The sequence below is a fragment of the Aquarana catesbeiana genome, linkage group LG13, assembly GCF_042186555.1.
Source record: "Aquarana catesbeiana isolate 2022-GZ linkage group LG13, ASM4218655v1, whole genome shotgun sequence".
NCBI lineage: Eukaryota > Metazoa > Chordata > Amphibia > Anura > Ranidae > Aquarana > Aquarana catesbeiana.
Genome location: NC_133336.1, coordinates 39969613 through 39997497, shown reverse-complemented (window position 1 = coordinate 39997497; position 27885 = coordinate 39969613). Strand labels below are relative to the sequence as shown.

Below are 27885 nucleotides of genomic sequence, written 5' to 3'. Positions count from 1 at the left end.
CCGTGTTCTGAACGCTCTTACAGAATTGATCCGTGTGGCTCGCCGTGCCATGTGATGCAGGAAGTGTATGGCCGGCTGGAGTGAGTGCACAAGTGGGAGCTGGCAGAATGAAGAACAGATTCAATACCATAGATATCCGGGCTGTCATCTCAGAGCTGCAGGACAGGTGACTACAAGGAGGGCTGTGTGAGCTGCAGGGGGGATGGAACATCAGCCATGGGAGTGGGGAAGCTTCCTCTCCAGCTGTTGGGGGGGCTACAAGTCCCAGCTTACCCTGCCTGAGCTGCAGGTGTGCAGTGCTGATCATTATTATGAATGAGGTCTTATAACTGATCAATAATCCTGTGTGTTGTCTCTCTTCATCCCTCAGTCTGCTGGGCATGCGCGTGTACAATGTCTACGATGTGGATAACAAGACTTACCTCATCCGCCTGCAAAAGTAAGAGGAGACGGATTTCCTGGGATTGGGGTCTAGGATGTCTGTGTGTAATGGTGACTGGCGGTACAAGAAAGCGGGGCCCCATTCACAGGGGCCCTGGGGCCCAGGAACCATTCATAATAAGGAAGAGACCTGGTGTAGTATAAAAGGGGTTTTTAACCGCTTCAGCCCCAGAAATTTTACCCCCTTCCTGACCAGAGCACTTTTTGCGATTCGGCACTGCGTCTCTTTAACTGACAATTGCGCGGTCGTGCGACGTTGTACCCAAACAAAATTGACGTCATTTTTTCCCCACAAATAGAGCTTTCTTTTGGTGGTATTTGATCACCTCTGCGGTTTTTATTTTTTGCGCTATAAGCAAACAAAAAAAAAGAGCGATAATTTTGAAAAAAAAAGCAATATTTTTTTAGTTTTTGCTATAATAAATATCCCCAAAAATATATAAAAAATTTTTGGTAAAAAAAATCGCAATAAGTGTATATTGATTGGTTTGCGCAAAATTTATAGCGTCTACAAAACAGGGGATAGATTTATGGCATTTTTATTATTATTTTTTTTTAAATTAGTAATGGCGGCAATCTGCGATTTTTATCATGAATGCAACATTATCGGACACTTTTGACACTATTTTGGGACCATTGTCATCTATACAGCGATCATTGCTATAAAAATGCACTGATTACTGTGTAAATGACACTGGCAGTGAAGGGGTTAAGTGTGTCCTAGGGAGTGATTCTAACTTTAGGGGGGAGGGGCTTTAACACACAGGACAGTGATCACTGTTTCCGATGACAGAGAGCTGTGATCACTGCCCTGTCACAAGGCAGAACTGGGAAATGCTTTGTTTACATCTCCCTGTTCTACCTCTCCGTGACATGATCGCGGGCACCCGATGGACCCGCTGTCAGGCGCGCGCAACACCGCTTCTTAAAGGGGACATACCTGAACGCCCTTTTGCCCCCAGTGCCATTCTGCCGATGTACATCAGCATGCGCTGGTCGGCAAGCGATTAAGATAGAGATAGTAAGCAAAACATTTATGTGTATATATATATATATATAAAATTATAAATATCTCTGTTCCCTTTTTTATAAATGATCTCATTCCCTCTGTTCTCAGCTGCATAAGAGCTGGGGGGAGGAGAAGCAGCAGTACACTGATCTTCCCAGTGAATAGCTGTGCAGGGGGGGTTGTCAGGAGAAGTCTGATCATTGGAGGAGAGCAGGCTGAGTTCCCATCATAGCTAGAGAACTGACCATGTGTGCTCTCCTGTTTAGCGTGGTCAGTTTTTAATAGGAAAGCAGAGGGACTGGCAGGCACACCAGGGATTTCACATAAAGGAAGCAAAACAAAGAGAACAGGAGACTTTCTCATACAAGTACATGGTACAGCAGCCACATATCAGGATTATGAAATGTTGGGGTAACAAATGCCTTCCATTCTGGGCCAATTCTGACATCTCTCTCATACACGGAACAATTATTTATTTATTTTTTTCCTGTTAAATTACTTGGAACCCCCAAATATTATATATTTTATAATCAGAGACCTTGGAGATTAAAAATGGTGGGTGTTGCAATTTTTTATGTCACAAGATATTTGCATAGTGGATTATCAATTATCAAACTTTTTAGGAAAAAAATACACTGAGTTTTAGTACATAGAAATGCAGTCTAATACTCAGTTGTTTGGTAAAAAAAAAAAAAATGTTCCGTCGAGTAAATAGACACCTAACACGCCATGCTTTAAAATTGTGTATGCCCGTGGAACAGCGCTAAACTATATTACCTAAAAATTTTCATAGGAGACACTTTAAAAGCCTCGACAGGTTACCAATTCAGAGTTACACAGGAGGTTTACATTTTTTTTGGATTAACTTTATTGCTATCACAAGGGATGAACAACATCCCTTGTGACCGCATGAGCCTTGACAGGTCCTCTTTATGGTAAGATCTGGGGTCTTTCAGACCCCATATCTCTCCTATGGCCTCCGATCTGAGTTTGGTTTGATCGCCTGTAGAATTAAGATGCTGTTGCTCCCAACGTAGAACTCAACATTTTATCTGGCATAATGCAATGTCCGATAAAAGCAGGAATGTGTATTAAGCCAATTTGTCTCCATACACCTTCTTGGACTGGGTGTTTGCTAGGCACTGACAGTATGGGGGAGATTTACTACAACTGGAAAGTGTAAAATCTGGTGCAGCTCTACATAGAAACCAATCCGCCTCCAGGTTTTATTGTTAAAGCTTCATTGAACGAGCTGAAGTTAGAAGCTGGTTGGCTACCAATTACAGCCGCTCCACATTCTGAGTGCTCCAGTTTTAGTAAATCTCCCCCATTGCACATGGCACCTTTTCTGTAACCCGTGTGAATATAACATTACAGAACTACATATACAATTATTTTGCCATGTGTCATTGTATATTTAACTTGCTCTCCAACAATTGTTTTTCTTTGTCGCAGTCCTAATTGGCTGTTTTACTTTTGATTGACAGGCCAGACTCTAAAGCCGTAGTTCTGGTGGAATCCGGGATCAGAATTCACACCACGGAGTTTGAATGGCCCAAGAATATGATGCCATCTGGGTTTGCAATGAAGGTTTAAAGAAAATCAATTACAGTCTCACTCAAAACATTAGACATGCCTCGCTTCGCTCGGCTCTTTTAGATTCCCCCTCTGGGTCCACTTGGATGGTAGGGAAGGAACCTGGACCCAGAGCGCAGGCGCCGTGTACAGCTGATTGTCGATCTTGAGCTTCGGCTTCACTAGATCAGGCTCAGGTAAGTAAAAGGAGGGGCTTGTGGGGAAGCTAAATGCAGAAAGTTTTTTTACCTTAATGCAGAGAATAGATTAAGGTAAACAGCTTTCTGCCTTTAGAACCACTTTAACTAGATCAGGATCTGGTTTTGTAAGTGTCAGTATTTGTATTAGTTAGTAGCAGTGTCAGGGTTAGTGTGTGTGTGTTTTTTTTCTATGTTAGTTGAACTAAATGGACTTGTGTCTTTTTTTCAACCAGATTAACTATGTAACTACAGTATGTGTCTTAGGTAGGAACTTATATTATAGCGCAACTTTAATTTGGACTATATTATATTTAGTGTCAGTGGGAGAGTTAGTGTCAGTGTCAGTTTGTTTAGGTAGGGCAAAAAAAAAAAAAAAAAGCATACAGTTGTTTCTAATCCCTGCTACAGATACAAAGAACAAAACACGCACATATATGTGGTGTCGGCGCAATTGTCAGGATTAGAATTTGTTTTGTAGGTTTTTTTGGTGGGTCAGTTTTACTAACAAAAATTGCAAAATTGGGTTTGGGTGTTAATAAAGTGTTTGTAAAAGTTTTTTTTTTTTAATTAAAATAACAAACATTTTACACTTACCTGCTTTTTGAGCCTCTTCTGGGGTCCCCAGCTGTCCCTCTTGGCTCCTCCTCTTTTTTGTGTACCCACTAGCAAACGGCTTGCGACGGGTGCGCACCTGCAGGCTTGATCCTGAGCCAGGCTGTGTGCGTCTTTTGACACATACAACATGGCTCAGCCCCGCTGCCTGCTCTCTGCTCACAGGATTTGATTGGCAGCAGAGGGAGCCGCTGCAGACGGGCACATCACTGGATTGACAGAGGTCATAGGTAAGTATAAAATGGGGTGATTGGGTGATTCAAACACTGGGACATTTTTTTAGCTTAATGCAGGGAATGCATTAAGATAAAAGATTTCCAGACTTTATAATCACTTTAAAACAGAACTAAACTTACTTTTGTTTTAGCGGTACCGCCCCTCAATAGTGCCAGCATCTTCAGCTGTGTGCTGGTCTTCAGTCTTCTTCATGGAACAGCGTGGCGTGATATCACTAGTGCTCATGCACAGGAATCAGCCATTGCAGCACACAGAGACCAGGCCAGTGTTGTAAGCTGAGCTGCACATGTACATTGCATGTCTCTTCTGCAATAAAGAGCCTGGCTGCTCTCTGTTTGTGGCAGTGGAACTTTCGTTCCACTTTAAGGCTTGTTTTGACCTTGGTCATGAAGGGTTTAACCATACCCCTTTAAGCCCCTCCCACTGTTAGCACAATTTGACCACACCCACCATTTATTGCGACGTGCCATGCACATTGCATTGTTGCACTCCTTAGGGTGTCCAGGAGCTTCAACGGATCTTTCAAATTCCTACTTATGTCCCTGACTCTCAGCATATAGAATAGGAACAGTAAGAGCTGTGTACTGAGCCATGTACTGAGATATACACCCAGCATACAGAGGATGTGAAGTGATAGTGTCAAATCAAGTAGAAGTCTTGCGAGCAACTAGGGTTTAAATGTACTATCTAGAGCGGGCAGCAAATAACACACTCCCAATATAAATGTGCAAAAGAAATAATATTAAACAAATATGCTGCACTAATGGTCTATATCCAATCACTTAATGTGTCAATCTTATAATCATATAATATAAAATCAGTGCCATTGTTGAATGAATGCAATATTGAATACAATAATAATACTAACATTGAATGCAATAATAAAAAATCTTTTTATAACCGTTCCAAATGTATATATCCAGTGTTTCAGTGCAGTAGGGTGATGTATAAATAGTTGTCAAATAAATGTCAAAATAAAGATGAGGCTTGTTGAATCTTCACAAATCCTCAAAAGGAATAAAAACATGGGATGGGGCGGTTTTGAGCATTTTTCCAAGCGTGTTTGCACCTTTTCAGGTTCGACCAATGTAACTATGAATAACATGCCACTGCTTTTGGTTTAAAAGAAGCTCATGTACCTTCCTGTGACACCCCTCTACCCCTCCCTCACCGTAATCTGGTAACTGAATCTTTGGTAACGCCTATTGTATTAATGAAGCACTTGCAATTAGCAATAATGACACTAGATGGCAGGACTTTGACGTCATGTAGGTTTCAGGTTCTAGTGTCTCATTTCAAGCAATCACTGTTGCTTGGTGTGGTGGTGTGCATCTATATTCCCCAGCTATATGGGAGCCTGCGGCTCGAGTCCAGGAGTGCTGGTCTACCCTGTTCTACAGTGGTGATGGAAAGTATTCAGACCCCTGTAAATGTTTCACTCTTTGTTATATTGCAGCCATTTGCTAAAATCATTTACGGTAAGTTCCTTTTTTTTCCTCATTAATGTACACACAGCACCCCATATTGACAGAAAAACACAGAATTGTTGACATTTTTGCAGATTTATTAAAAAAGAAAAACTGAAATATCACATGGTCCCAAGTATTCAGACCCTTTGCTGTGACACTCATATATAGCTACTCAGGTGCTGTCCATTTCATCTGATCATCCTTGAGATGGTTCTACACCTTCATTTGAGTCCAGCTGTGTTTGATTATACTGATAGAACTAGATTAGGAAAGCCACACACCTGTCTATATAAGACCTTACAGCTCACAGCACATGTCAGAGCAAATGAGAATCATGAGGTCAAAGGAACTGCCTGAAGAGCTCAGAGACAGAATTGTGGCAAGGCACAGATCTGGCCAAGGTTACAAAAAAATTTCTGATGCACCTAAGGTTCCTAAATGGAAGACGTTTGGGACGACCAAAACCCTTCCTAGAGCTGGCCATCAGGCCAAACTGAGCTATAGGGGGAGAAGAGCCTTGGTGAGAGAGGTAAAGAAGAACCCAAAGATCACTGTGGCTGAGCTCCAGAGATTCAGTCGGGAGATGGAAGAAAGTTGTAGAAAGTCAACCATCACTCATTCACCATTCACACGGCCATGCCTATCCATTCACCCCTTGGGCATGGGATGCACAGGTGGTTCATTCATCTGCATGCTTGCAGTCCTGTTTATGTCTATTGTGACACACTGGGGTTGATTTACTAAAACTGGAGACTGCAAAATCCTGTGCATGGTAGCCAATCAGCTTCTAACTTCAGCTTGTTCAATTAAAAAGGTTGTAAACCCTTACAACACAATTTTTGCTACAGGCAAGCCTATAATAAGGCTTACCTGTAGCTACCCAGGATGACTACTAAACCTGCACGGTTCAGGAGATATCCCCTGTATTTGCATGTGTTGACGTCATCGGCACATGCGCATTAAAGCAAACTGATGCAATAGCAGGTACGTACCATTGCTTCAGTGAGTGTGCCATTACTGGTGGGAGTGACGTCATCACAGCTACGGAGCCCGCAATACCTGAAATTAACTCCGGGAGCGATGTGAAGGGGAAGTGGCTTTGATCTCAGGTAAGTAATTCATAATGTAAAAACAGTATAATTAAATTCAGCGCTGACTAATATATGGACATAGCAAGGTAAATGCAAGTAGGCACTAAGGTCAATTCAAAAAATACCTCAAAAGCATAATAATATAGAAAAAGTGCTGCGCAAATAAAAGTCCTTAAATAAACATATAAAAAATATATAAAAAATGTAGTGGCAGGATAAGAGGACAGGAACCACCAGTGACAATATACAGGCTGAGATAGATATCTGGATGGTGACTAATATCCCTCCACCGGGCTTGGATGGCCCCTCACCTCAGATATTCGACCTGAAACAGGTCACACCGCTTGTATAATTGGATGGATCAATCTGTATAATTGGTAATTACTCCTTCACCTCCTTCACATCCCAGCACTCGTTACAGTGGCAGATGATGCAGTTAGTCGATTCAAGGGTGTGAAGCGTAGGTGCCTCCTCTACGGGGGAGAGAAAATTCCTGTTGTGCGTTGTCGCGGAGCAGAAGTTCTGGAGTTGAGGCTGTAGGAGAGAGCTCTAAATGCCTGTTGCTAGGTGGTCCATCGTAGTCTGCCTCTTCCTTTGCCTGGACTGGTGACATCACTTCCCCCTCAGCACAGGAAGACTCCTACGCTTCACACCCTTGAATCGACTAACTGCATCATCTGCCACTGTACCGAGTGCTGGGATGTGAAGGAGTAATTACCAATTATACAGATTGATCCATCCAATTATACAAGCGGTGTGACCTGTTTCAGGTCGAATATCTGAGGTGAGGGGCCATCCAAGCCCGGTGGAGGGATATTAGTCACCATCCAGATATCTATCTCAGCCTGTATATTGTCACTGGTGGTTCCTGTCCTCTTATCCTGCCACTACATTTTTTATATGTTTATTTAAGGACTTTTATTTGCGCAGCACTTTTTCTATATTATTAAGTAATTCATAATGAGCTAGTATGCTATGCATACTAGCTCATTATGCCTTTGTCTTGCAGGATTTTTTTTTTGGTCCTAGGGTTTACAACCACTTTAAAGAGGAGTTCCAGCCCCCCACCAAAAAAAATATAAGTCAGCAGCTACAAATACTGTAGCTGCTGACTTTTACTATTAGGGCACTTGCCTGTCCAGGGATGCCGCTGTGTCATCACCCAAGCCGCCATCTTGGGTAAGGGAAACGGCAGTGAAGTCTTACGGGTTTACGGCTGGTTTTCGCATGGATCGCGCTGTGCTTTCTCAATGGGCCGGCTGCGATGAGGGCCGAACTTTCGGCTCAGTTTGCCGTGTCAAAGCCAGATACCCCCCTCCACACACACAGGCACACAAGGTTCCAAATATGGCACCGGAAGGGGGAGGGGGGGGTAGGCAGACAAGAGGAGCTTCCCCTTTTCAGTGGAGCTCCGCTTTAAGCTTTGACCAAAAAAAAAAAAAAAAAGAAAAACCTGGAAGCTGACTGGTTTCTATGCAGAGCTGCACCAGATTTTGCACTCTCCAGTTTTAATAAATCAGCCCCAATGGCTGAAAAAACATTTGGGGACATGCACCTGCCCCTTGCACGGCTGTCAAGCTGGAACCTGGGGCTATATCCATGCAGCCACTGTATCCGAATTGCTATGAATAGATGTAAGCACAGATGTGCGGATAGGTACGCCCCTGGGGATGAAGCCTAACAGCTCATTCACACTGTATGCATTTTTCTGCCCTTTATCAACACCAAGCACTACAAGGGCACAGAGAAAACAATTGTTTTCTCTGTGCCCTGTTCATACTACAAAGCTGGCTTGAGCTGGGTTGAAGTGCATTGCTTATAAAACGCAGACTTGCAGCATTTTTCCCGCAATGCACCAGAGCTCACCATTCATTGCAGCACCGCATACAAATGAGTGAAGGGCCAGTTCACACCAGGAATCGCACAGGGACAAGCTGAGCATTCCTGTGTGATTCACATGCAGTGCGATTTTAACCCATTTATTTTGAATGAGCTGAATCGCACTGGACTGCACCAAATCTAATGCACACACTACTTTAAAAACGCACAGCAACCGGATCGCATGGTACTTCTGTAACATGTGATCCGGTGCAAGCAAATGCACTTCAACTCCGAACTGTGTTTGGGTTTTCCTTTACTTAACCGCTTGCCGATCTGTCGGCGTCATTATACTGCGGCAGGTCGGCACGATCCCGCGAACCATCGCAGCTATACGTCGGCTCGCGGGATCAGGATAGCAGGCGCGGGGATGCCGATGCTTGTGGCCGATGGTCGCGAATGACCGCCGGCCACAAGGGTTGGCGAGAGGCAGAACAGAGACGTGTGTGTGTAAACACACAAATCCCTGTTCTGTGAGGAGTGACAGATTGTGTGTTCCTAATAGCTAGGAACCACGATCTGTCATTTCCTCTAGTCCAGGGGTCTTCAAACTACGGCCCTCCAGTTGTTCAGGAACTACAATTCCCATCATGCCTAGTCATGTCTGTGAATGTCAGAGTTTTACAATGCCTCATGGGATGTGTAGTTCTGCAACAGCTGGAGGGCCGTAGTTTGAGGATCCCTGCTCTAGTCAGTCCCCTCACCCTACAGTTAGAAACACACCCAGGTAACACAGTTAACCCCTTGATCGCCCCCAAGTGTTAACACCTTCCCTGCCAGTGACATTTTTACAGTAATCAGTGCATGTTTATAGCAATGATCGCTGTAATAATGCCAATGGTCCCAAAATAGTGTCAAAAGTGTCCGATCTGTCCGCCATAATGTCGCAGTCCCAATAAAAATCGCAGATCACCGCCATTACTAGTAAAAAAAAAAAAAAAAAATAAAAAAATAGTTAAAATGCTATAAATCTATCCCCTATTTTGTAGACGCTATAACTTTTGCGCAAATCAATCAATATATGCTCACTGTGATTTTTTTTTTTTTTTTTAACAAAAATATGTAGAAGAATACAAAGCGGCCTAAACTGAGGAAAAAATGTGCTTTTTTTTAAAAAAAAAAATGGGGTTATTTATTATAGCAAAAAGTACAAAATATTGTGTTTTTTCCAAAATTGTCGCTCTTTTTTTTTTTTGTTTATAGCGCAAAAAATAAAAACCGCGATCAAATACCACCAAAAGAAAGCTCTATTTGTGGGGGAAAAAAAAGGACATCAATTTTGTTTGGGTGCAGCGTCGCACAATTGTCAGTTAAAGTGACGCAGTGCCGAATCGCAAAAAATGGCCCCGTCATTCAGCAGCCAAATCTTCCGGGGCTGAAGTGGTTAACCACTTGCTTACTGGGCACCCCCCTCCTGCCCAGACCAATTTTCAGCTGTCGCACTTTGAATGACAATTGCGCGGTCATACAACACAGTACCCAAATTAAATTTTTATCATTTTTTCCCACAAATAGAGGTTTCTTTTGGTGGTATTTGATCACCTCTGCGGTTTTTATTTTTTGTTAAAAAAATGTAAAAAGACCAAATTAAAAAAATTCTATAGTTTTATATTTTGTTATAAAATTTAGCAAACAGGTAATTTCTCTCCTTCATTGATGTACGATGATGAGGCTCCACTGATGGGCACCGATAGGGCGGCACTGGTGGGCACTGATAGGTGACACTGAGAGGTGGCACTGAAGGGCATTGATAGGTGGCATTGGTGGGCACTGGGAAGTGGCACTAATAGGTGGCACTGATAGCTGTCAGTGATGGGCACTGATAGGTTACACTGAAAGGCAGCACTGCTAGGTGGCACTGATTGGCACCACTTGTGGGCATTGACAGGTGGCACTGTGGCACTGGCAGGTGGCACTGGTAAGCACAGAGGAGGAGGCAGATGTGCCTCCTTCCTCTTTGGGACCGATGTCCCTTGAACATAAGCCGGCAATCAGCTTTTTTTTCTCCTCACACTGTCAGCATGAGGAGAAAAAAAAAACAATTACTGAGCTTTTGTTTACACACGTGATCAGATGTCATTGGCTGACAGCTGATTACGTGGTAAGGTGCCGCGATCGGCCCCTTACTTGGATCGGTGATCACCCGAGTCTCGGTTACTCAGTGATCACAGCGCACGCCGCGCGTGCCCTGTAGGGGGAGCGCGCAAAGGGGAGGATGTCCTATGACGGCCTCCCGGATATTCAGGTCCGCGCTGTGGCCGTCATTCAGCTATAGCGCAGACCTCAAGTGGTTAAAGTATAACTAAAGGAAAAACTTCTTTTTTTTTTTTTTTTTAAGATAGAAGGCAGAGAGATTAGAACACCTGTCAATTTTGATTGCTGTCTCTGCCCCCATGATGGAGATTCTCCCTCTGTTTGTCCTGTTTACCATTATCATTGAAAGTGAAAATAAAGAAGATCCCACATTTTAGATTGTCCCCTGAGAAGTAATAGAGGGGGAAATTAGTTCTTGTGACCCGGGGGTCCCCAACGGATTCCCTTCATTTTCAGGTATTTCCTCTCACTTCCTGTTTTGGCTATGGGACAGGAAGTGAAGGGAAGTCTCCCTGCATTAGGACACAAATGGTGAAAAAAAAAAAAAAAAATCTGACAGGGGTTATAACCCTCTTTTGCTCTATCCAAAAAAAAAAAAAAAAAATTACCTATAGTTCCACTTTAATTCTGCAGATCACAATTCCAGTGCACTTTGAATGTGGTGTGGGGAAGGTGCATGGAATACAGGTTGCCCGAACTGCTTTCTAGGGTGAATGGGCACTACATGTCAACAGTGCCTTGATTTGTAACAACACATAGCAGCGCCCCCCTCCAATCCCCACTGGCAGAACACGTAGACCAATCTGCACACTAAACTGGATATTTTCAGGCCTCTTCCTATGTAATTACAGATCAATACTGGCAGGAATACATCCCTATAAGTGGGCGGATGTAATTGGACTTGCACCCGACTATATTCGCCCACCCCCGGGTCTTTTGGACCAATGGGAATGATTTTTGACTTTTGTCTTTTTTTTTTTTTTTTTTAGGCCGTTGTATCATATTCACGTGCTTTTTCATTATTCTATTGGCCATCACAGCACATACAAATGCACAGAAAAACAGGAACGCCTCATTTCTCATAAAGCAGAGCAACTGCAAAACTGAGCATCCTCACTGCACACACATGTGTTGTTTTTCCGTAAAAACGCTAAAGTGTGAATGAGAAACGCTAAAGTGTGAATGAGCCCATTAACATGTTCGCATTTTTTTTGCTTGATGTGTTTGCCAATGAAATAGATGGGAATCCATCAAATCGCATCTCAACACCTGCACTGAGCTGCACGCTGCGACACAGGTGAATGCACCAAAGTACACGTTCATGTATAAGATAAGGCATTCTCAATAGCATGCATTGCAGCACATTGTGACACATTGCAACTACACATGTGGTGTACATTAGAAGGACCCCTCCTCTCCAGTCCCCCCCATTCTTCCACAACTATTATATAAAAAATATCTTAGCACCTATTAGCTCCTGATTTGCTACTATCCCCCCTGATGCGCCTGATTTGCGCCTACATTTACTAGTAATGGCGAGTACTACCGCGCAAACCACGAACTCAGAAAAAGAATACAAATAAAACGGGGGGGGGGGGCAATTGTTTAAGATAAAAGTCAGGATAAATGATAAAGCCGCCACCATAAGGGTGTTCCCACACCAAAAAAATATCTGACAAAATATTCAATTAATGTGGTGCTCAATCAAATTAAAATATAAATGGCGTAAAAAACTGATGATTAAGTGACGCTCAAAAAAGTATAATAAATATCGCTCAAAAAAATGAATATAATAGAAATGTAAAATAACCACGTGAATGGAGATTCTATAGGGAAAATCCAAATAATATTGTGTCAATAACAATTAATCTTCCATCATAATGTGTATCAAAGGTCATAGTGAACCATTGCTACATCAAAAATTGGGTGTAGGTTTCCCTTTTTCTAAACCACTCATGAAAACTTTTCTTCCAATAATAATAATCCAAAAAGTGGTTAAAAAAAAACAAACGAAACTCCATATTAAGTGTAACTAATGAATTCATAGAACCACTGTGCAAATAGAATATAAAAAAGCAATAAATATGGCACTCTAAAATAAGTAATGATAGTGCAACTATGTGATATGTGCAATAATAATATAGAATAAATATATACAAATAATGACAGATAAAAATCCACACAAGTGCAATAAATAATAATAAAGTCCAATGGTATCAAAAAGGTGCTTAGATCAGCGAAGAAACGTGCCCTTGGTAAAAAAAAAAGGTCCCATAGACGATACAATCAAAATTGTGACAGTCCCAAAAAATGGTGGAAAAACAGCTCCACGATCCTCCTCAAAATGACCCTCCTAGGGATCTCCCGTCCTAACACCGCATAGGATTTTCCCTATAGAACCTCCATTCACGTGGTTGTTTTACATTTCTATTATATTAATCTTTTTGAGCGATATTTATTATACTTTTTTGAGCGTCACTTAATCATCAGTTTTTTACACCATTTATATTTTAATTTGATTGAGCGCCACACTAATTCAATATTTTTTCACCTACATTTACTAGCGCCTGGGTTGTCCCCTATTTGCGCCTGGATTATGCCTACTTTACCTAAATGGGCGCCCAGATTGCGCCTATTTGACCCCTATTAGCGGCTCAGTTGCTGCTGCTGTTCTGTACCAGCCGATTTAGATAGCTACAGCTTGTAGTCAGAGTCTTCGAGTTAGAAAGTGATACTCCTAAGCAACAAGGCCTGAGGTGTGCCTTGGCCTGATTGGTCAGTATGCCTGAAAAGAGGGCATACCCTGAATGTAAGAAAAGTAATATGAGTAAGTATGAATATTGGGGGAAACGGGTGGGTGGGAACCCGGAACGCCCACGAGCCCTGACCTGACAGAGGAGGAGGCTTAATATAGCCCTCTCAAACTCCTCCCACAAATGCAGGCTAGCCTTCAGCCAGCCTTTGTACTTGTAGTCAGAGTCTGAGTTAGAAAGTGATACTCCTAAGCACCAAGGCCTGAGGTGTGCCTTGGCCTGACTGGTCAGTATGCCTGAAAAGAGGGCAAAAAGACACAAATTTAGGTGAAAAAGGGAAGGTAACAATCCATCAAGTGGAGTAGTGCTTGCCCGGATGGCAACGGTATATAACCGATAAGTGTCCGTTATGACAGGAGAAACCCCCGACTCGGTGATGAGACAGAACCCCTTGTAGAAACCTGCGAAGCTACCCAGAACCCAACAAAACGTCCCATGAACGATTGGACCGAGCCTGGAGCCCGAGACGACCCAGACATGAGAATGAACTACTGTGAATGAGAGGATGCGTGGGGGAAGGGGAGCCATGGCTGTCCCGAGGAGCCCCTGCAAAATGATAGCCAAGAAGATCAAAACTTCGACCAGACCCTCGGAAGTGCTCCGTGAAACCCTCCCAGGCCCTGGCCTACCCAAACTGGTATGGGAAAGAGCGAGGGTAAGTGCCAAAGGACAACTGGCAGGAGTTCAAAAATGATAAATACCTGAAGGATGTGATGGAGTAGGTGGTTGAGGCCCAAACCCTAAGGCAATAAGCACTGACAACGTGGAGAAACCATGCCAGACACCGAATGCTGGTCCCACCTGATTTGATCAGGTCGTGCTGCAGCAGAGTCTGAATTCTGAACCGAGGAAGGAGGGCCAGACTCCACACCGGGGAAATAAGTCCCATGGCCTGAAACAGTCATACCCCAAAGTGACTGAAACCCCCCTACCTGACACCGGCTGGGGAACGGAAAAAATGACTGGACTGACGTCCCTGAGCAGTCTTCCAGGCCACATCCTAGACAAGATATCAGGCCCGAGCGTAGAATCCAGAATCATGACGACGTTTGCCCAAACCTACCACTTAAGGACCAACAAGGGGATGATGGCTGCCAATGCAGCCCACCTGAGAACATGAACAAGAGAAATGACAGTCAACAATACAAGAGAACAGCAATCCCCCTCTGAGCCTACCCAAGTATGAGAACATGAGCAGAAGTGTCAAGACCACTGCGCGTGAATGAAGCTAATGATGGACCACCCCCCCTCGTGTAAGTAGTGACTGAGCCCGAGTAACCTGCTGCGCAGAGACAGGTAATTAACTGAAAACTCAGGGCTGGTGTACCCACAGACCGTGGTGGGTAATCGTACAGGTGTGGTGAATGAACATGCATCGTATGACGTATGTTATACAGGCGAGAAGATTGTGGTCAACAATCATTAACAAACGAAACCTCAGCCCGTATGGATCTGTAGACGTGACAGATCCTGACATGTGAGCCCTAGCTAACTGACCCAGGTACAAACATGAACAAAGATACAATGAGACATGACAAACAACGAAGATAAAACCAGCTACCGAAATATGCCGTGACTGAACAACAACGCCCCTCTGAGAAACGCTGTGACAGGAATGCTGAGACTGAACACTGAAGTAGAAAGGCTATGCCAGAAATCTCGGGGCAGAAGCGCACTGACCGCAATGTTGACAGAAGACCCTACGACAGGAATGCTGAAACTGAAAGCTGAGGCAGGAACGTGAGAACCGAAACCCTGGGCAGAGTGTAATGACAAATGCTGAGACTAAAATCCTGGGGCAGAAATGCAATGACAGAAATCCTGGGGCAAAAACACTATGACAGAACACTATGACAGAAACGCAGAGGCAGAAAAGCAAAGACAGAAATCCTGGGGCAGAAACGCAGAGGCAGAAATGCCATGACCGAAAACCTGGGGCAGAAACGCAGAGGCAGAAATGCCATGACCGAACTCCTGGGGCAGAAACGCAGAGGCAGAAATGCCATGACCGAAATCCTGAGGCAGAAACGCAGAGGCAGAAATGCCATGACCGAAATCCTGAGGCAGAAACGCTATGACAGAACGCTAAAGCAGAAGTGTAATGACATAAAAACCTGGGGTAGAAACACCAAGACAGAAAAGCTGAGACCGAACACCAAGTCAGAAATGCTGGGGCAGAATGCCGCCATGACAGAAATCCTGGGCAGAAACGCTATGTCAGAAATCTTGGGCAGCCATGCTGTGACCGAAAACCTGGGGCAGAAACACCTTGACAGAAATGCAGAGACTGTGCACTGAGACAGAAATGCAGGGGCCAAACGCTAAGGCCAGAAATGCTGGGGCCGAACGCTAAGGCCAGAAATGCTGGGGCCGAACGCTAAGGCCAGAAATGCTGGGGCCGAACGCTAAGGCCAGAAATGCTGGGGCCGAACGCTAAGGCCAGAAATGCTGGGGCAGAACGCTAAGGCCAGAAATGCTGGGGCAGAACGCTAAGGCCAGAAATGCTGGGGCAGAACGCTAAGGCCAGAAATGCTGGGGCAGAACGCTAAGGCCAGAAATGCTGGGGCAGAACGCTAAGGCCAGAAATGCTGGGGCAGAACGCTAAGGCCAGAAATGCTGGGGCAGAACGCTAAGGCCAGAAATGCTGGGGCAGAACGCTAAGGCCAGAAATGCTGGGGCAGAACGCTAAGGCCAGAAATGCTGGGGCAGAACGCTAAGGCCAGAAATGCTGGGGCAGGACGCTAAGGCCAGAAATCCTGGGGCAGGACGCTAAGACAAAAAACCTGGGGCAGAACGCTAAGACAAAAAACCTGGGGCAGAACGCTAAGACAAAAAACCTGGGGCAGAACGCTAAGGCCAGAAATCCTGGGGCAGAACGCTAAGGCCAGAAATCCTGGGGCAGAACGCTAAGGCCAGAAATCCTGGGGCAGAACGCTAAGGCCAGAAATCCTGGGGCAGAACGCTAAGGCCAGAAATCCTGGGGCAGAACGCTAAGGCCAGAAATCCTGGGGCAGAACGCTAAGGCCAGAAATCCTGGGGCAGAACGCTAAGGCCAGAAATCCTGGGGCAGAACGCTAAGGCCAGAAATTCTGGGGCAGAACGCTAAGGCCAGAAATTCTGGGGCAGAACGCTAAGGCCAGAAATTCTGGGGCAGAACGCTAAGACAAAAAACCTGGGGCAGAACGCTAAGACGGAAATCCTGGGGCCAAAACGCCATGATAAAACACTGGTGCCTGAAGCGGTGAATGCCCGAGAGGCGTGCGGGGATCCTCCCCCCCCCCCCATGATGCCCCATGTGAGTACCGGGAAGTGAGCAGGCGGGTGAGCACCCCCCCATGAGAACCGGGAAGCGTGCGGGCGATTCCTCCGTGATGCACGGTGTGACTTCCAGGGAGGTGAGGTGAACTGGCGGGTGAGTGGATACAAGATGGACGAACAGACCCCCCCCTCCCCCAGGAGAAGCTGGCAGCCGCCCCACCATGCTGGCAAGACACACAGGGATGAGGGAGAAGCGGGCGGCGCACCCCCCCCGACCATGCGGGATTGGCCCAGCGAAGGTGGAGGATGGACAGACGACCCCCCCAAACTGAGCCCTAGGGAAGTTGGTGTGGGTGAAACATGATGGACAGCCGTGACGCCCCCCCCCACCCCTCATGGGTGCCGGGAGAAGCACGGGCTGCGTGCTGGCCATATAGAGCTGTGCAGGATGAAAGGACGCCCCCCTCCCCCCTGCATGCTCGCCGGGAGAAGCGGGCGGGCCGTACCTGACTGGCTGCCGCCGAGGGGAACGAGGGTGGGTGGAGGATGGACGGCCCCCCTCACCCTGCATGATCACCGAGAAAAACGGGCAAGCACCCCCTCCCATGGTGCCGTGTGCAGCGGAGCAGGCAGCTGGCTGGATATCCCCCCACCCTCAATACCCGGAGAAGCGGTCGGCAGCTCCCCCCCCTGAAGCAAGCTGGTAAGGGGAGAGAGGAGCTGGCTGGCAAGAGGCTCCCTCGTGGAGCTGCATTGCATGAGGAGAGGAGTCGGCGGGCGGGCGGCCGATTGCCCCCCCCCCCTCCTGCTGAAATACCAAAAGAAGCGGGGACCCGTGAATGTGGGTGCCGAGGGGGAACCAGGTGGGTGGAGAGGTGAGGCACCGCCACCATCTTGCAATCGATCCGGAAGTGGAGTGTAGGCCCCGCCCCTACTGAACCCGGAACGCCCACGAGCCCTGACCTGACAGAGGAGGAGGCTTAATATAGCCCTCTCAGACTCCTCCCACAAATGCAGGCTAGCCTTCAGCCAGCCTTTGTACTTGTGCGCAGGTGTGGTAGAGCAGAGCGCGCCCCTTCAACCCAGCGTGCGGGTGTGATTCCCAATGCTGCCTATAGATGGCAGTGCTGAGCCGATGACGTCACTGAGAATCCAGCTTCTAGATAAAGAGAGCACTGCAATCTTCTCGCCGGGCGCGGTGGCGTGTGTCTGTAATCCCAGCTGCTTGGGAGGTTGAGGCTGTCGGATTGCTTGAGTCCAGGAGTTCTGGTCTACCTTGTGCTATATCGATCGGGTGTCCATGCTAACTTCGGTATCAATATGGGGAGCCTAGAGCAACCAGGTCACTCCAAGGAGGGGTGAACTTGAGCAGGTCAAAGCCCCCGTGCTGATCAGTAGTGGGATAGCGCCTGTGATGAATAGCGGGTGTAGAGCAGCCTGTATAATACAGTAAAACACAGTCTCTTTTTTCCTAATTTTTTTTTCATTATTAATTTTATTTATGGTATTTATAGTTTTAATTTATTATTTTTATACTCCTTTATATTTATTCATTATTAATTTCATCAAGCACCAATTTTTATTTTTATACATCGTTATTTATTTTTAGATTTACTCATTATTATATATTTTTTTCTTTTTCGTCACCCTTTTTATTTTTCATATGGATTTATTATTTCTATACACCCTGATTTGTAGTTATTTTTATATTTATTAATTATTATCCTCATCATTTTTTCTTTATTTTTATACACCCTTATTTAGAGTTATTTTTATAGTTATTAAGTATTATATTTATCATTATTATTTATTATTTTTATACACCCTTTTTTATCTTTATTCTTTAAATTTATTCATAAATGTATCCTTTTTTAATTTTTTTTTATATAAATTTGTATTCATTATGTTTATTGTTATACATTTTTATTCATTATCTTTATTATTTTTTAATGTATATTTATACTCTCATTTATTTATTTATTTATTTTATATTACTTTTATTTGTTTATATTTGTTTAACTTTTTTTTCCATTCACAATCTCTTTATATTTATTCATTAATAATGTTATCACACACCCATTTTTATTTTTATACACCGTTTTTAATTTTTTTTATCTTTATACACCCTTTGTTATTTTTAATATGCATTTATTACACCCTGATTTGTAGTTATTTTTATATTTATTAATTATCCTCATTATTTTTTTTTAATTTTTATACACCCTTATTTAGAGTTATTTTTATAGTTATTAACTATTATATTTATCATTGTTATTTATTATTTTTATACACCTTTTTTTAATATCTTTATTGTTTAAATTTATTCATAAATGTATCCTTTTTTATTTTTTTATATTATTTTATTCATTATTTTTATTTTTTATACACCTTTTTTTTTTTTTTACCGCTGGTCAGTGCCCATCAGTGCCGCCTGTCAGTGCCCATCAGTGCTGCATATCAGTGCCGCCTATTGGTGCCCATCAGTGCTGCATATCTGTGCCACCTATCAGTGCCCATCAATTCTACATATCAGTGCCCATCAGTGCCAACTCATCAGTGCCCATCAGTGTGGCCTCATCAGTGCCCATCAATTCTACATATCAGTGCCAACTCATCAGTGCCCATCGGTGCCACCTGATCAGTGCCGCCTCATGAGTGCTCGTCAGTGAAGGAGAAAACAAAATTGTATGACAGAAACTAAGAAAAACGCTATTTTTTTCAAAAACTTTGGTCTTTTTTAGTTTGTTTAGCAAAAAATAAAAACCCCAGAGGTGATCAAATACCACCAAAAGAAAACTCCATTTGTGGGAAGAAAATGATAAAACTTTAGTTTGGGTACAGTGTTGCATGACCGCGCAATTGTCATTCAAATTGCGACAGCACTGAAAGCTGAAAATTGTCCTTGGCAAAAGTGCCCGGCATTGAAGTGGTTAATTTAGGGGTAATTATAAAGCCTAAAGGAATTTCTTATACTGTATATTTTATATTAGTATGGAATTCTCTGGGCGCAGCACTGACCTCTGCTGGAGAAAAGTAAATAACGCATCTAAAGCCTGCACGCTGTTCCATGTACCGCCACTAGATGTCGCACCGTGTTCTGAACGCTCTTACAGAATTGATCCGTGTGGCTCGCCGTGCCATGTGATGCAGGAAGTGTATGGCCGGTGTCTTGCCGAGAATGTTCCCTGGGCGGATAAGTTCCCCCCGTACTGCGCAGGCGCAGCGCCTGCGCAGTACATACTACTCTCAGCCGCCGGAGATAGCCGAGCGCCGCGAGGCCGTGCCCGAAGCGTGGCGAGCGAAGCGAGCCCGCGAGGGGCCCTCTTCCAGGCGCCGTGTACAGCTGATTTTCAGCTGTTGTGCTTCGGCTATTTCCGCCGATACCTACTGCGCAGGCGCAGTAGAGGGGGGAACTTATACGCCGAGCGGAACTTTCTCGGAAGAACACCGGCTGGAGTGAGTGCACAAGTGGGAGCTGGCAGAATGAAGAACAGATTCAATACCATAGATATCCGGGCTGTCATCTCAGAGCTGCAGGACAGGTGACTACAAGGAGGGCTGTGTGAGCTGCAGGGGGGATGGAACATCAGCCATGGGAGTGGGGAAGCTTCCTCTCCAGCTGTTGGGGACTACAAGTCCCAGCTTACCCTGCCTGAGCTGCAGGTGTGCAGTGCTGATCATTATTATGAATGAGGTCTTATAACTGATCAATAATCCTGTGTGTTGTCTTTCTTCATCCCTCAGTCTGCTGGGCATGCGCGTGTACAATGTCTACGATGTGGATAACAAGACTTACCTCATCCGCCTGCAAAAGTAAGAGGAGACGGATTTCCTGGGATTGGGGTCTAGGATGTCTGTGTGTAATGGTGACTGGCGGTACAAGAAAGCGGGGCCCATTCACAGGGGCCCTGGGGCCCAGGAACCATTCATAACAAGGAAGAGACCTGGTGTAGTATAAAAGGGGTTTTTAACCGCTTCAGCTCCAGAAATTTTACCCCCTTCCTGACCAGAGCACTTTTTGCGATTCGGCACTGCGTCTCTTTAACTGACAATTGCACGGTCGTGCGACGTTGTACCCAAACAAAATTGACGTCATTTTTTCCCCACAAATAGAGCTTTCTTTTGGTGGTATTTGATCACCTCTGCGGTTTTTATTTTTTGCGCTATAAGCAAAAAAAAAAAAAAGAGCGATAATTTTGAAAAAAAAAGCAATATTTTTTTACTTTTTGCTATAATAAATATCCCCAAAAATATATAAAAAAAAAATTTTTTCCTAAGTTTAGACCGATATGTATTCTTCTACGTATTTTTGGTAAAAAAAATCGCAATGAGTGTATATTGATTGATTGGTTTGCGCAAAATTTATAGCGTCTACAAAACAGGGGATAGATTTATGGCATTTTTATTATTATTTTTTTTTTAATTAGTAATGGCGGCAATCTGCGATTTTTATCATGAATGCAACATTATCGGACACTTTTGACACTATTTTGGGACCATTGTCATCTATACAGCGATCATTGCTATAAAAATGCACTGATTACTGTGTAAATGACACTGGCAGTGAAGGGGTTAAGTGAGTCCTAGGGAGTGATTCTAACTTTAGGGGGGAGGGGCTTTAACACACAGGACAGTGATCACTGTTTCCGATGACTTTAAATTATAAAGAAAGTCTGAGGACTGACCCCTAACATAAAGCACCTCCATCCCTAATATCAGAGAAAAAACAAATGAACGTCGCCCACGGGACTTTAAATGAGGTGTAAATGGTGATCAAAGGGTAAACAAGTATAAAAGTACAAATATTTTATTGAAAATAACAGCATAATACATAATGGAGCATGAGCATGGGTGAACAGGTTCATAGAACAGCGACATTGCAATGTAATCTTAAACCATAGCCATCATATAATAGTGAAACATATAATACAGGTATGCATAGTACATCTCTAACCCGACGCGTTTCGCGAGCTTTCCTCGATTCATCAGGGGCTGATGCGCATAACTGCTGTCTGTAAATACAGATAAAGTAATTAGAGTATCGATTATGATAGGGTAAAAGCAAGAAGCCAGACCTGGTCATCCCGTACTTACTTGTAGGACCAAAGCTACAGACACATAACCCAGGCACGGGCAGGCGGAGGGCATCTCCCCCGGGAGCTGAAGGGGCCGAGGACCCAACCAGAGGACCGAGGCCAGGCGTGGGGGGCAGCATGGCAGAATGAGAGAGAGAAAGGGGAGCGTGAACCCAAGTTGATCCCAAAATGCAATGCAGGGCGACTCACTGTATAGGGATATAAGTAAGATAGAAGAGTTTGGAAGTATGAGATGTATATCGTGGCATAAATGCAAGGTATGTAGGTAAACAAGGTCTAAATTAATGTAAATAGTATTGTCGTAGAAATACAAAGTAAGTACTACTTGCATGGTATGCACAAAGTGTCCCGCAGAGCAGAGAGAAAAAGGAGGGTACAAGGTGAAAAGGTGAACGAGAAAGGAGGGAGAGGGGAGGGAAGGAGGGGAAAACAAGGGGAAGTGAAGTGAATAGTATCAGAAAAAGAACAATAAAAGAAAAAGGAAATGAAAAAAGGGGGGGGGGGGGGAGGGGGAATAGGGCCAGGGGGAAGAAAAGAAAAATTGAGTGAAGTGAAGGGAGGAGAGGCACGGTGAAATAAGGGGCAAAATGATTATTGGTGTGATGAACTGGAAAGGTACTTCTATGTGAAAGAGCAGAATGTGATTAGAGGAGTCAGTCAGAGAACAGCAAGTGGGGATAGGTACGCTTTGAGGTGCAGGTATTTGTATTAGAGTACATAGATAGAGTGCCTACCAGTATAGTGCAGCATCCCGACTGGGTGTTGGAGACGTAGTGAAGGAAGAATTGCCATACTGTCACCCCCCGCCTTATACCCGGACATCCGCCGAGTTCTCCGCCCCTAACGTCATGCGTCAGGCGGAGCTAAAGGAGATCGCAACGCGCCCGCCGTATAGGGCAGGCACTCGCGATCCACAGCCGCCGCCTGGATGACACATCCCGCCCATCGAGAGGGGGATGCCGCTGTATTGCAGGCCTCCCCAGGTGGGCGTGGAAAAGCATGACGCCGATGCCCTGGTGGCCCCGCCCCTCCAGAGAGGCCAGAGAAGCGGGGACAGCTGGGGAAATAAATCCCCATTTGTGCATCGCAGCTCCCAGAGGGTGAACAGACCGCTCAGCCCAAACATGGGCGCAGTGAGAGAGCTAGGTCTGCAAGTAGAGGGGAAATTAAAACATGATCATGTTAGACTATATGCTAGTAAAGTCATTAAGGTTCAGTAATAACCGAACCAATATGGCCCCTAAGATCTAGGGTCAGCCTCAGACCAGGGCATAATGGTGTTTTCCACCTGGGTACAAATTTAAATTATAAAGAAAGTCTGAGGACTGACCCCTAACATAAAGCACCTCCATCCCTAATATCAGAGAAAAAACAAATGAACGTCGCCCACGGGACTTTAAATGAGGTGTAAATGGTGATCAAAGGGTAAACAAGTATAAAAGTACAAATATTTTATTGAAAATAACAGCATAATACATAATGGAGCATGAGCATGGGTGAACAGGTTCATAGAACAGCGACATTGCAATCTAATCTTAAACCATAGCCATCATATAATAGTGAAACATATAATACAGGTATGCATAGTACATCTCTAACCCGACGCGTTTCGCGAGCTTTCCTCGCTTCATCAGGGGCTGATGCGCATAACTGCTGTCTGTAAATACAGATAAAGTAATTAGAGTATCGATTATGATAGGGTAAAAGCAAGAAGCCAGACCTGGTCATCCCGTACTTACTTGTAGGACCAAAGCTACAGACACATAACCCAGGCACGGGCAGGCGGAGGGCATCTCCCCCGGGAGCTGAAGGGGCCGAGGACCCAACCAGAGGACCGAGGCCAGGCGTGGGGGGCAGCATGGCAGAATGAGAGAGAGGGGCGGGATGTGTCATCCAGGCGGCGGCTGTGGATCGCGAGTGCCTGCCCTATACGGCGGGCGCGTTGCGATCTCCTTTAGCTCCGCCTGACGCATGACGTTAGGGGCGGAGAACTCGGCGGATGTCCGGGTATAAGGCGGGGGGTGACAGTATGGCAATTCTTCCTTCACTACGTCTCCAACACCCAGTCGGGACGCTGCACTATACTGGTAGGCACTCTATCTATGTACTCTAATAGGCGCGCGCAGGCGCGCGCAACACCGCTTCTTAAAGGGGACATACCTGAACGCCCTTTTGCCCCCAGTGCCATTCTGCCGAGGTACATCAGCATGCGCTGGTCGGCAAGCGATTAAGATAGAGATGGTAAGCAAAACATTTATGTGTATATATATATATATATATATATATAAAATTATAAATATCTCTGTTCCCTTTTTTATAAATGATCTCATTCCCTCTGTTCTCAGCTGCATAAGAGCTGGGGGGAGGAGAAGCAGCAGCACACTGATCTTCCCAGTGAATAGCTGTGCAGGGGGGGAGGGGGGGGTTGTCAGGAGAAGTCTGATCATTGGAGGAGAGCAGGCTGAGTTCCCATCATAGCTAGAGAACTGACCATGTGTGCTCTCCTGCTTAGTGTGGTCAGTTTTTAATAGGAAAGCAGAGGGACTGGCAGGCACACCAGGGATTTCACATAAAGGAAGCAAAACAAAGAGAACAGGAGACTTTCTCATACAAGTACATTGTACAGCAGCCACATATCAGGATTATGAAATGTTGGGGTAACAAATGCCTTCCATTCTGGGCCAATTCTGACATCTCTCTCATACACGGAACAATTATTTTTTTTTTTTCCAGTTAAATTACTTGGAACCCCCAAATATTATATATTTTATAATCAGAGACCTTGGAGATTAAAAATGGTGGGTGTTGCAATTTTTTATGTCACAAGATATTTGCATAGTGGATTATCAATCATCAAACTTTTTAGGAAAAAAATACACTGAGTTTTAGTACATAGAAATACAGTCTAATACTCAGTTGTTTGGTAAAAAATAAAAAAAATGTTCCGTCGAGTAAATAGACACCTAACATGCCATGCTTTAAAATTGTGTATGCCCGTGGAACAGCGCTAAACTATATTACCTAAAAATTTTCATAGGAGACACTTTAAAAGCCTCGACAGGTTACCAATTCAGAGTTACACAGGAGGTTTAAATGTTTTTTGGATTAACTTTATTGCTATCACAAGGGATGAACAACATCCCTTGTGACTGCATGAGCCTTGACAGGTCCTCTTTATGGTAAGATCTGGGGTCTTTCAGACCCCATATCTCTCCTATGGCCTCCAAAGCCTCCGATCTGAGTTTGGTTTGATCGCCTGTAGAATTAAGATGCTGTTGCTCCCAACGTAGAACTCAACATTTTATCTGGCATAATGCAATGTCCGATAAAAGCAGGAATGTGTATTAAGCCAATTTGTCTCCATACACCTTCTTGGACTGGGTGTTTGCTAGGCGCTGACAGTATGAGGGAGATTTACTACAACTGGAAAGTGTAAAATCTGGTGCAGCTCTACATAGAAACCAATCCGCCTCCAGGTTTTATTGTCAAAGCTTCATTGAACGAGCTGAAGTTAGAAGCTGGTTGCCTACCATGCACAGCCGCTCCACATTCTGAGTGCTCCAGTTTTAGTAAATCTCCCCCATTGTACATGGCACCTTTTCTGTAACCCGTGTGAATATAACATTACAGAACTACATATACAATTATTTTGCCATGTGTCATTGTATATTTAACTTGCTCTCCAACAATTGTTTTTCTTTGTCGCAGTCCTAATTGGCTGTTTTACTTTTGATTGATAGGCCAGACTCTAAAGCCGTAGTTCTGGTGGAATCCGGGATCAGAATTCACACCACGGAGTTTGAATGGCCCAAGAATATGATGCCATCTGGGTTTGCAATGAAGGTTTGAAGAAAATCAATTACAGTCTCACTCAAAACATTAGACATGCCTCGCTTCGCTCGGCTCTTTTAGATTCCCCCTCTGGGTCCACTTGGATGGTAGGGAAGGAACCTGGACCCAGAGCGCAGGCGCCGTGTACAGCTGATTGTCGATCTTGAGCTTCGGCTATCTCCGGCGGCTGTTATTAGTTCGTACTGCGCAGGCGCTGCGCCTGCGCAGTACAGGGGGGGAACTTATCCGCCGAAGGAACTTATTCGGCAAGACACCGGCTCTGTGTGTCCATAAGACCCATGCTCCCTTCTCACTAGCTGTGATTGACAGCAGGGGGAGCCAATGGCTCACGTTGCTGTCTCTGAGCCAGTGAGGAGACAGACAGCCAAGAGAGTCTTGTGTACATCACTAGATCAGGCTCAGGTAAGTAAAAGGAGGGGCTTGTGGGGGAAGCTAAATGCAGAAAGTTTTTTTTACCTTAATGCAGAGAATAGATTAAGGTAAACAGCTTTCTGCCTTTAGAACCACTTTAACTAGATCAGGATCTGGTTTTGTAAGTGTCAGTATTTGTATTAGTTAGTAGCAGTGTCAGGGTTAGTGTGTGTGTGTTTTTTTTCTATGTTAGTTGAACTAAATGGACTTGTGTCTTTTTTTCAACCAGATTAACTATGTAACTACAGTATGTGTCTTAGGTAGGAACTTATATTATAGCGCAACTTTAATTTGGACTATATTATATTTAGTGTCAGTGGGAGAGTTAGTGTCAGTGTCAGTTTGTTTAGGTAGGGCAAAAAAAAAAAGCATACAGTTGTTTCTAATCCCTGCTACAGATACAAAGAACAAAACACGTACATATATGTGGTGTCGGCGCAATTGTCAGGATTAGAATTTGTTTTGTAGGTTTTTTTGGTGGGTCAGTTTTACTAACAAAAATTGCAAAATTGGGTTTGGGTGTTAATAAAGTGTTTGTAAAAGTATTTTTTTTTAATTAAAATAACAAACATTTTACACTTACCTGCTATTTGAGCCTCTTCTGGGGTCCCCAGCTGTCCCTCTTGGCTCCTCCTCTTTTTTGTGTACCCACTAGCAAACGGCTTGCGACGGGTGCGCACCTGCAGGCTTGATCCTGAGCCAGGCTGTGTGCGTCTTTTGACACATACAACATGGCTCAGCCCCGCTGCCTGCTCTCTGCTCACAGGATTTGATTGGCAGCAGAGGGAGCCGCTGCAGACGGGCACATCACTGGATTGACAGAGGTCATAGGTAAGTATAAAATGGGGTGATTGGGTGATTCAAACACTGGGACATTTTTTTATCTTAATGCAGGGAATGCATTAAGATAAAAGATTTCCAGACTTTATAATCACTTTAAAACAGAACTAAACTTACTTTTGTTTTAGCGGTACCGCCCCTCAATAGTGCCAGCATCTTCAGCTGTGTGCTGGTCTTCAGTCTTCTTCATGGAACAGCGTGGCGTGATATCACTAGTGCTCATGCACAGGAATCAGCCATTGCAGCACACAGAGACCAGGCCAGTGTTGTAAGCTGAGCTGCACATGTACCTTGCATGTCTCTTCTGCAATAAAGAGCCTGGCTGCTCTCTGTTTGTGGCAGTGGAACTTTTGTTCCACTTTAAGGCTTGTTTTGACCTTGGTCATGAAGGGTTTAACCATACCCCTTTAAGCCCCTCCCACTGTTAGCACAATTTGACCACACCCACCATTTATTGCGACGTGCCATGCACATTGCATTGTTGCACTCCTTAGGGTGTCCAGGAGGTTCAACGGATCTTTCAAATTCCTACTTATGTCCCTGACTCTCAGCATATAGAATAGGAACAGTAAGAGCTGTGTACTGAGCCATGTACTGAGATATACACCCAGCATAAAGAGGATGTGAAGTGATAGTGTCAAATCAAGTAGAAGTCTTGCAAGCAACTAGGGTTTAAATGTACTATCTAGAGCGGGCAGCAAGTAACTCACTCCCAATATAAATGTGCAAAAGAAATAATATTAAACAAATATGCTGCACTAATGGTCTATATCCAATCACTTAATGTGTCAATCTTATAATCATATAATATAAAATCAGTGCCATTGTTGAATGAATGCAATATTGAATACAATAATAATACTAACATTGAATGCAATAGTAATACTAATAAATCTTTTTATAACCGTTCCAAATGTATATATCCAGTGTTTCAGTGCAGTAGGGTGATGTATAAATAGTTGTCAAATAAATGTCAAAATAAAGATGAGGCTTGTTGAATCTTCACAAA

The 27885-nt window shown here is 44.3% G+C and overlaps 1 protein-coding gene across 2 annotated transcripts; it reads left to right on the top strand.

Moving 5' to 3' along the window:
* On the top strand, positions 1-27885 carry LOC141116850 (ribosome quality control complex subunit NEMF-like). 2 transcript variants are annotated; one of them, XR_012237060.1, is made up of 5 exons: positions 1-166; positions 371-439; positions 2938-3222; positions 20422-20490; positions 25514-27878. XR_012237060.1 is itself a non-coding variant. In XM_073609320.1 (3 exons), the coding sequence occupies exons 1-3, from the start codon at positions 20161-20163 to the stop codon at positions 25620-25622; spliced, it is 237 nt and encodes a 78-aa protein (XP_073465421.1). In that variant the 5' UTR covers positions 19917-20160; the 3' UTR covers positions 25623-27885. The 2 variants fall into 2 exon arrangements, 1 of the variants encoding a protein (XP_073465421.1); XM_073609320.1 differs by lacking the exons at positions 1-166; positions 371-439; positions 2938-3222 and adding an exon at positions 19917-20219 and having other exon boundaries at positions 25514-27885.